General features: G+C 49.5%; 1 protein-coding gene across 1 annotated transcript in view; it reads left to right on the forward strand.

Annotated features, from left to right (window-relative positions):
* sugct (succinyl-CoA:glutarate-CoA transferase) overlaps nucleotides 1-10,000 on the forward strand; it is a 37,289-nt gene that overhangs the window by 6,829 nt on the left and 20,460 nt on the right. The window contains 4 exon segments of the mRNA XM_062480128.1: nucleotides 1,431-1,526; nucleotides 5,419-5,490; nucleotides 5,593-5,693; nucleotides 5,975-6,077. Coding sequence (XP_062336112.1) covers nucleotides 1,431-1,526; nucleotides 5,419-5,490; nucleotides 5,593-5,693; nucleotides 5,975-6,077 — 372 coding nt within the window.

Below are 10,000 nucleotides of genomic sequence, written 5' to 3' on the forward strand. Positions count from 1 at the left end.
ACCTCACATGACCTCAGTACTCGAATATGATTTGGACTCATCTGACCTACACACACACACAGTGTAGCTAGCCAGCCAGTGACCAGCCGGCCAGACAGAAACCAGCAAGCCAGCTAGCCAGCCGACCAGAAACAGCAACTGACCTAGATAGGGGGAGCAAGGGCGAGAGAGAAGCGAGGCTGTCAAAATGTTACGATGTGAGAGAGGATGAGAGTGGGACAGAGAAGGACATAAAGCAACCTCCAACAGCAACACTGTCAGTGGTGCTGCCCAGAGCCAGGCCAGAAGACTGGCCCCTGCCCGGCCCCTGCCCCAGACCCCGGGCCCCAACACACACATCACAGCTACAGCCTGTCACCACAGACGGCAGGAGAGGAGAGAGAGGCGGCAGAGAGGAAGAGCGGGACGGAAGGGAGGGAGAGAGGGAGATAGAGACTTGTAAACAGAGGTGTTCCTCACACTCCATCGCTTAGAGAGGAGGCGAAGCTGCTGGCGTCTGCACCGTCTGGCCTGGTCACCTCTGTCTGTCCTCACACACATACACACACACATACACACACACACTCCTTCCCACCCTAATCCCTATGAGAGTGAACTGTGGTGGAACATAGGTGCTCTTCAGAGACTCTTTCCTCCCTCCGCTCCATCTCCTTCATCGCTTTTCTCTGATACTTCATCATCCTTCCATCCTTTTATCTCAGCAGACGCGTCAGTGTGCCGACTGAGTCAACAGCCAGTCAGGGCGTGTTATTGTGTCAGCTGTCTGTCCTCAGAAGCAGCTCGGCTGGGGGATCATAAAACAGTCTCTGACGAGCCTTCTCTAGGGGGCAGTAACCTCTCTCCGGGAGGCTGGGTACCTACACGAGAAGACACCCTCACAGTCCACACCTAGCAGCCTCTGAAGGAACCCTGAATCATGAAGCCTTTAGATAAATCAGTGGATGCCGTTGAGGCTAACGCGCGGGGAGACTGGAGCCTGCAGGGTGTCTGAAGGGGAGCTGATGGAGTTGTGCATGGGAGGTGCACTCTCTGGTCTGGGTTTGGTTCAGTTTCTGTTTGGTCTCAAAGCACAATAGCTTTCATTTGAGATCCTAAATTATGATTTACAGAGTTGGTGTATTTGGATTCAGAGACAGGACATATACAGTTACAGGACAGAAGATTAATTAGCGAATCGTTTCTGAGAATATGACGAGAAGGAGCGTGGTTGTTTGTTTCGAGAGGATGAGAAGCTAGGCGTGGGGGAGCGATGGTTTTTCAGTTGAACCCTCCAAGCTGCAGGGTGGTTTGAACCTGCTAACAGCTCACTGATTTAATGCGCTCTCTCTCTTCTCTTTCTCGCCTTCTTTCACTCCCTCACTCCCGCTTCTATCGTCAATCTCTTTCTCCTCTCTTTGTCCCCCCCCTCTCTCTCTATCTCTGTCTCTCAGGTGGCCTGTCTCACCCACATAGCAGCCAACTACCTTAATGCTGGGAAGGAGGCCCGAAGATGGGGAACTGCCCACGAGAGTATCGTTCCTTATCAGGTACCTGAACCCCCTGCCTTTCTCCCTCTCTCTCTCTCCCTTTATCTGTCTGGTTTTCTCTCCTCTTTCTCTCTCAAGGTCAAAGGTTAAAGCCTCAGAGAGGACGGGTCAGAGCTTCGGTAGAGTGTGTTGTTCATGAGCTGGTCTGTGTCCCAGTTTCTCTCACTGTCTATATAGTGTGGGAACCACGCAGGTATACAGCGGTTCTGCTCGGATACACTGGGATGCACTTCTCTGATGAGGTAGCTGGTTAGAACAGTGGGGGAGAAAGGGACAAGGGGGGGGGGGGGGGAGAAGAGGAGCAGGAAGGGGAGGAAAAGGGGTGAGGGAGGAAAGATTTACAGCAAACCAGGGTCTGACTTCTTTTAATGACTGTTTTTTGGTTTGAGGTTGGGGAGTTTGTGTGCGCTTGTGTGTGCATGTGTGTGTGCTTGTGTGTGTGCGCGTGTGTGTGCGTGTGTATGTGTGAGAGTTTGGCGGGCTTGGTCTCCTGCAGTTCTGGGTGCTATAAAGCTGTTCTCAGAAGGACTGCGGAGATAACCCCTTGTTGGTGTGATGCCGTGTTTGTGTGTGTGTGTGTGTGTATGTGTGTGTGTGTCTTTGCGGATGAGATGTTCCATCCTGTACACTATTTCCACATTATGGTTTGAAGAGGTTCATCTTGTGCCTCTATCATTCCTCAGTAATGAGTGAGAGGCTGAGGGCTGGAGGCTGGAAGCCCCATACTCTGCTGGAGGCTGGAAGCCCATACTCTGCTGGAGGCTGGAAGCCCCATACTCTGCTGGAGGCTGGAAGCCCCATACTCTGCTTGAGGCTGGAAGCCCCATACTCTGCTGGAGGCTGGAAGCCCCATACTCTGCTTGAGGCTGGAAGCCCCATACTCTGCTGGTGTTTTCCACCAGAGGATCAACGTTCAGCAGCTCTCTGAGTAACTAGCAGTCACCATACTCACTTGTCATGCCAAATATACTATAGACGACAAAGAATGAACATAATGAGATAACCATGCATGTCGATCAGACCATTCCCCTCCAGGTCCTCCTCCACCGATCCTAGAATAGCACCTCGCCAGTGATCTGAAACAGGTCAGATTCCAATTAGGCTTAATTCATAATATCCAATATTCATGACATGTACCATGGCTTAATAGTACTTCTGAATATTAATGTTGTCATGCTAAGTAGATGCTGTTCCTGACTATTGGATCTGTAATGCAGACCGCGTGTGTGTGTGTGTGTGCGCGCGAGCGAGCGAGCGTGCGTGTGTGAGAGCATGTGGCGGCCTGGCCTAGCCTCAGCTGTGCCACGTGAGCACACACGAGTGTGTGTTTTTATCTGCCGTAAAGAGGAATACCGGAATACACGCTTTATTAGTCTGTCTGCTCTGACGCTGGTGCTCTCTGCCTCAACAAGAGAGATAGAAGACTCAGGCTCCATATGAGAGGAGGGATGAATGAATGAAGGAGAGAGAGAGAGAGAGAGAGAGAGAGAGAGAGAGAGAGAGAGAGAGAGAGAGAGAGAGAGAGAGAGAGAGAGAGAGAGAGAGAGAGAGAGGGAGAGAGGGAGGGAGGGAGGGAGGGGGGAGGGGGGGGGGAGAGAGAGAGAGAGAGAGAGAGGGTGATATGTTAAGTAGATATCTTTGGGATTTGGTCCAGAGAGAACTTAGTATTGGACTAAGAGAGCTCCCAGACTCTCCTCCTCTTCTCTGTCTCTCCTTTCATCTCATCTCCTCTCCTCCTCTCCTCTCCTCCCTGCAGTAGATCAGAACGACAAACCTTCTCCACAGCAGTGTGTGATCTCAGTAATGGAATGAAATTCCACTACACCTCATTAGAGAGATTTATACCTCTGCCCAAGCAGAAAATAGATCCACAAACTCCAGCTCAGACTTGAGTGTTTTCACGTTGCTAATTTAGTTTCCAAAACCTTTGTGTGTGTGTGTGTGTGACATGTAGCTTCACTGGACACTTCACACAGTACACAAGACCCAGCACTAGAGGTCAGGTCTACCCTACACACTCAGATATAAGATGGTTTTACATCTTGGGAGCACAACTGTTTCCAGTTCCTTCCAGAAACAGCAGAGTTTGATTTAATAGAAACCAAATAGTTTTGTATCCATTTAAAGGATCCTACTGGATCATTGACTTTGAGTAATGTCAGTAACCATATTTTGGGTTAACCCAAGCATCTATATTCACTGAATAAATCACATTGCAGACGGAGATAGAGTTGTATTCAAATTTCTGGTTGATCCAGAGGATTAAGTGTAGATGAATCACTTGTTTCTGAGGCTGGAAACGGGTTCTGGATCTGTGCTGTGGTCTAGACCGGGGCTGCAAGTGTTGGAGGGAAGCAGCAAGCTGTAGAGGACACACACACACACACACTGTGGAAGAGAACCGCTAGACCTTTCATTACCTCCTGATCTGTCTGACCACCACTCCATCCATCTTGCCTTGTCTCTGCATGTATGTATGTATGTGTGTGTGTGTGTGTGTGTGTGTGTGTGTGTGTGTGTTTGTGTGTCTAGTCTTCCAGTGGATTCTCTGAATTTCAAGACAAATCTCAGAGTGAGAGTGACAGTTGTTCTGTTATAAGCTGGGGTGACCATAAGGTTAGGATCCCCCCAGAGCTGCTTATTCAGAACAACAGGGTGATGTTCTCTCTCTCTATGTAGACAGCATGGACAGAGCTTGGTTAGCGTAAAGGCAGTTCCATTGTTTACATGCACTTTCACTGGAGGAAGGTCCGTTCACACTCACATCTGTTGTGTGAAGGAAAGAGAGAAGGGGGGGGGGGGGAGGAGAGGAAGGAAGGATGGGAGAGAGGGAATATACATTCTTGTGGTGGAGTCTGACTGTAAAAATTATGAAAAAAAACTCTGTCTGCTAGATACCCACCACTGGAGACCTCTCCCCTCAGTCCCCCGGACATGGATGTCCCAGAGAGAACTACAACACCCAAGCACAATCGTTCAACGATAGTGGTTCCCCTCATAGTGGTGGAGGTTTAAATATTTTCCCAGAATTTGGGAAACCCTACAGGGCTAATGGACTAGAACCAGGGTGCCTGAAGGGCCAGCCAATCCCTTCTTCACCCCCCACTGCCACACACACATGAACACACAAACACACACAAACAGGAGCAGAGCAGTTGACACGTGATTGTCTGAGCACAGTGGGAAACTGATAAGTCTTTTCTATTTACCCCACATCTCTCCATCCTGACATCCCCCTCTCCCACCATCCTTCCTCTCCTTCTATTCTTCTCCGCCATCTCTCCCTCCTTTCCCCCCATCTCCCCCTCCATCCCTTCTCTCTCTCCATTTCTCCTTCCCCCTCGATCCGTCCTCTTCATCCCTCATCTCTTTGTGCTCTGTGAGATCTCTGGCAGTCTCTTTCCTTTTCATTTCAGACCATTTGCTCTGATGGCTCCAAATTTGTCACATCAGAGCCTAATAATGGTGTTTGTTTGTGTGAGTGAGTGTGTGTGTGTGAGTGTGAGTGTGTGTGTGTGAGTGTGTGTGTGCGTGTGTGTGTGTGTGTGTGTGTGAGTGTGTGTGTGAGTGTGCGTGTGTGAGGGTGTGTGTGTGTGTGTGTGTGTGTGTGTGGGTCAAGCTTCCTGGGCCTTTTTGTAGCTGGCAGGATGGGAACAACATTCCTCCAGTCCAGACACACTCACAATTACTGCAAAACTGTGTGTGTGTGTGTGTGTGTGTATGAGACATTGGAGAGAGAGAAAGAGAGAAGGAAGGGAAGATATTTGGTGGGGAAGTGGGTGGGAAAGAGAGAAGTGTTTCCTGTTCTCAGTCTGTCTTATAAGAAGAGCCAAGCTCAGTGATGCTTGTGGACACTGACATGGGCTCGTTCTGGTATGCTTCCTCTGATCAGGGCTTCAGGACCAAAGATGGATACCTGGTAGTGGCAGCAGGGAACAACAAGCAGTTTGTGAAAGTCTGCAAAGTAAGTCTCTTCCCCGAGGTAGACACAAACACTGACAGACAGACAAGCGCACATACAAACAGTCTATCATGCGGTGTGTGTGTGTGTGTGTTTTATTCCCAGGTGCTGGGCCTGTCTCATGTGATACAGGATCCCAGGGTTCAATCACCAAACACACTGAGGGTCCAGCACAGAACTGACCTCCTACACACCCTCTCCCTGAGGTTAGCGCTGAGTGTGTCTCTGTCTGTCTGTCTTCTTCCCCACAGAAACACCCTGTCAGGTTGTCACGGAAACCAGCCTGATAATCGGTTGGAGGGGGAAGGCTCCGCCCCTCTCTGGAGGTCAGAGGGTGTGGCATGATCTCAGGGTCGACGCTTCCAGACGCAGAGAAGGAGAGGGGGAGGAGGAGGGTATATGTGACTCCAACTCTGTACACCCTGTTTAAGGCTCTCCGGGGCCCAGCCTTCCCCCCAGTGTAATGACCCAGCCCATCTGACCACAGGTTCCTTGAGGAGAAGACCAGTGATTGGCTGAAGAGCTTCGAGGGAACAGGTGTCCCTGTTGGACCAATCAACTCCATCCAACAGGTCTTCTCAGATCCGCAGGTCCGTGATTCTTGTCTCCTCTACTCCCTCCTCTCCCGCTACATCCACACATCTTTTATTTATTTCTCCAGCTGTCTACGTCTCTTGTTCATGTCATTGCTCCTGGTCTTCCTTCCTTGGTTCTGTGGCAGTGGGGTTTTCTTGGCATGTCCAGTGGTCTACTGTTATGTCACAGAGATGGAGGGAAGGAGGGAAGGAGGGAGGGAGGGAGGGAGGGAGGAAGTCAGATAAGGCTATTAGGACCTGACCCGATGATTCAGTAGAAACACAGACAGTGTCTAGCCAGGCCCATATGTCCTGTTACAGTATATTGGCTGGAAGAGCTCTGCTCTGCTGTGTTGTCGTGTTTGACACACACACACACAGACACACACAGGGATTCTGTTTTTGCAGAGCCTTAGTCAGTTTCTGCATCTTACTCATATCTCTCTCCATGCTTCTTGTCATCTTGCAAAAACAAATACGATGATTAGCACAGATCAGCCAATCAGCTGACACGAGAGGCTGACCTGCTTAGTTCTCCTAGCCAATCAAGTTGATTGAATCCACCTTGGATGTGTCCCCATTACCCCCGCCTCCTTGAGGAACTTGTTGTTTAGCAACTGAGTGTGTGAAAGTGTGTCAGAGAGACAGGTCACCAGACGTGTGTGTGTGTGTGTGTGTGTGTGTGTGTGTTTGTCTCAGACAGATCATTAGTTGTACTGAAGCAAAGTGCTGCTGTAGGTTTTAAGAAGCACAGATTTGAGACAGCCTGGTTATGTTTTGGTACCACTCCATCATGAGTCAGTGTGTGTGTGTGTCTGAGACAGTGTGAGAGTGACCGTGAATGTGGATGGATTCATATTCTGGACTTCAGCAAATGTGCAATTTGCTGAAGTCCGGAATCGGGTGCATAGTGATACATGTTGGTACATGATAGTATGCAGGATCTTGGTAGATGATGGTACAGGTTGGTTTACATGTTGGTTTAAGTTAGTTTAGGTGCAGTTCTATGGCTGTGTGTGAATGGTGATGGTGGTATATGGTGGACAGCAAGTGTTACCCTACATTGGTGGAGGATTTACACACACACACTCACCACACACACACCAACACACACACCAACACACACTCACCACACACACACACGCTGGAGAGGGGGACAGCGGTGTGGTTTACCCAGGATGCCGTTGGGGCAGACTTTGTAGTGGTTCAGAGAGCAGACAGGCCCCCGAGCGTCCTGCTGCCACTACAAAGACGCCTTTGAAACGCTGTTTCCCGTCGATGCAACTTGCCGAGCACAACATCTCCCCCGGGACGACGTGGTCAGACCGCTGGCGTGTCACACCACGCCTCGGCACAGCACACGCGTGTCCCTCAAACCATGCCGTGGGAGAACATACAGATAACACGCTACATATGTGACGATGGTGTAACGGAGAGTCACAGGGACACACCGCATCCACACACACGTACACACTCTCTCTCCCTCTCTCTCTCTCACTCACTCACTCACTCTCCCTCCCTCCCTCCCTCCTCGCTCCTTCCCTCCCTCTCTCCCCTCTCTCTCTCTCTCTCTCTCTCTCTCTCTCTCTCTCTCTCTCTCTCTCTCTCTCTCTCTCTCTCTCTCTCTCTCTCTCTCTCTCTCTCTATCCCTCTCTCTCTCTCTCTCTCTCTAACCTTACGACAGTTGAACCTTAGGACACCTGTTGATTGACCATGATGACATCTATTAGCACATCTGGGGTCGATCATTCAGAAGAAGGCATTGCACCTCTATAATGACTACCAGAGAAAGAGAAGAAGGGAAGGAGAGAGAGTTAAGGGCACCGCACATCTGGAGTGAAAGAGGAACAGGCAGACAGGGAAAGAGTGAAATAGAGAGGGACTGTAAACTGTCCCTTATAGGAGGAAAAGCCAACCTCCTGATACACAGGAGAACTCAGCACTGGCTGTCAGCTCACCGTGCTTGGAGTTGGTGGGGGGAGGTTGTGAGGTGAGAGGTAACAAAGAAGAGACATTAGCCCCGTTTCCACACTCAAACCCATAACCAGGCTGTCACACAGCCAGACAGGGGGATGTGTGGGGTGACTGAGACTGTTGGACAAGGTTCCACTGTTGAAGAAAGGTGCAACTGTAGTTGCAGCCTGTTCTCCCTGTGGAACCAATGTTCTCCTCAGAGGAATGCTTGTTTTGAAGAACGTGGCAGATGGAGGAATTGTGAATTAGAAGAGTTTGAGAGTTTACAGACTACAATTGTTGTAAGAACTTAATGTTGCGGCAGGCGCAACGGCTGTGGGATTGGATGTCTTCACTTTGTAGACGTGCATTTCTGGATCCTTTGGGTCCTCTAAACGAAAAAAAAAAGAAGTAAAAAACAACATCTAGTTTGGAGTGTTCCACGTTTTCTACGTGTCAGAAGAGCAGTTTGAGGTGAACCCTGATCAGGGTGACTGTACTACAGAGTCTGGATATCCCAGGGTAAGGTGCGCTTGTTTCAACCACAAGTCTTCGCTGACAGAGGCTCTCCTAGCAGTTAGTTTTTCCTGCCGGTGCAGCATGTGTACAGTATCACGTTGCTAGGTCTTCATAAATCATTGGGTTTGACAGCGTGTTTGGGTTTGGCGGGGGTCCAGACCAATGTAAGAAATACAGGGTTTCAGTTTTGGAATTAGACAGGTCTGTTGTGAAAAAGGCTCTTGTATAACCTGATCTCAGATCAGATGTACCTGCACACTCCCTGTATGGTTTTATGTTTTCATCTAGGGAGAGTGGTCTGACCCTGGTTCAGTTCTTGTTTAGCCTTTGTCTTCCCCTTAGACCTCATCCCTGGTCTGTCTGTTTGTTTGTTTCAAACAGAAACAGGAATCTCCTCTCTCTTTCTCTCTCTCTTTGTCCCTCTCTCTTTCTCTCTCTCTGCTTCTCTCTTTCTCTTTCCCTCCCTTCCTTTGCCAGACAGCGCTGGTGCACCTGGAGCCTGTCTCTCCTGTTCTCCTCTAGCTTTATATTAATAAAAGATATTTCCAGTTCTCAGACCCTCCGGGTATCTGGGGCCAAACAGCTGCTTCACTCACACAATGACTACCAGATGTGAGAGAGAGATGGAGAGATGGATGGTGGACGAATGGAAGAAGGGAGGGATGAAGGAATAGACAGATTCAGGGATGGAGAGAAGGATGTAGGGAGATGGAGAGGGAGATGGAGCGAGAGATAGATAGAGGGAGACTGGGATGGAGGGTGGGAGAGGTGGAGAGGGGGATGGAGAAGTGGAGGGAGGGAGAGATGAAGGGATGGATGAAGGGACAGATGGAGATGGTATTCTCACGGATAGAGGATAGGATGACAGAACTGTCTAATGGCTTCTTTCCTTGTAAGGTATTCAGCTTTGCACAAATAAATGTCTATTGTTTCACCGCGACTGACTGTTTTATTATTCTGTCATGGGGCTCAGCTCATCTGTCTGGTCTGACCTCTCCAGTTTGGCCTGGAGACTGTTAGCTACTACCAGACCTAAAAGCACAGACTGCAGTTCTTCTAAAACTTGACAGGTGTATCAGAAGTAACATTGCATGTAGCCTACTGTATGTTTAACACTATGTGGATGATATTCGGCTGCTGCCAGATTGACAGTGAGAAGACGAGGGAGGGGGCGGGAAGTGGAGGGGATTAGATAGGAGAGGAAAGGAGAAGGAGGGGGGGGGGGGACATTTGATTGCAGCCAGAGTGATGGTGTATTCTCTCGGACAGTGACACAGATGGTTTCATCCACCCAGACTGACCTCAGAGAGGCCCCCGCCTCGCGCTCTACACTCTGACTGCACAGGTCACAGTCATGAAAGCTTAATGGTCAGGACAACCTAGAATGATTACTTTGTACGTGTTACAGTCAATAAATTATCAGAGAAATTACGTCGTGATTGGCTGGGATCCTGAGGGCGTCAACT

This window comes from Osmerus eperlanus, chromosome 15 (genome assembly GCF_963692335.1).
Source record: "Osmerus eperlanus chromosome 15, fOsmEpe2.1, whole genome shotgun sequence".
In the NCBI taxonomy this organism is placed as follows: Eukaryota; Metazoa; Chordata; class Actinopteri; order Osmeriformes; family Osmeridae; genus Osmerus; species Osmerus eperlanus.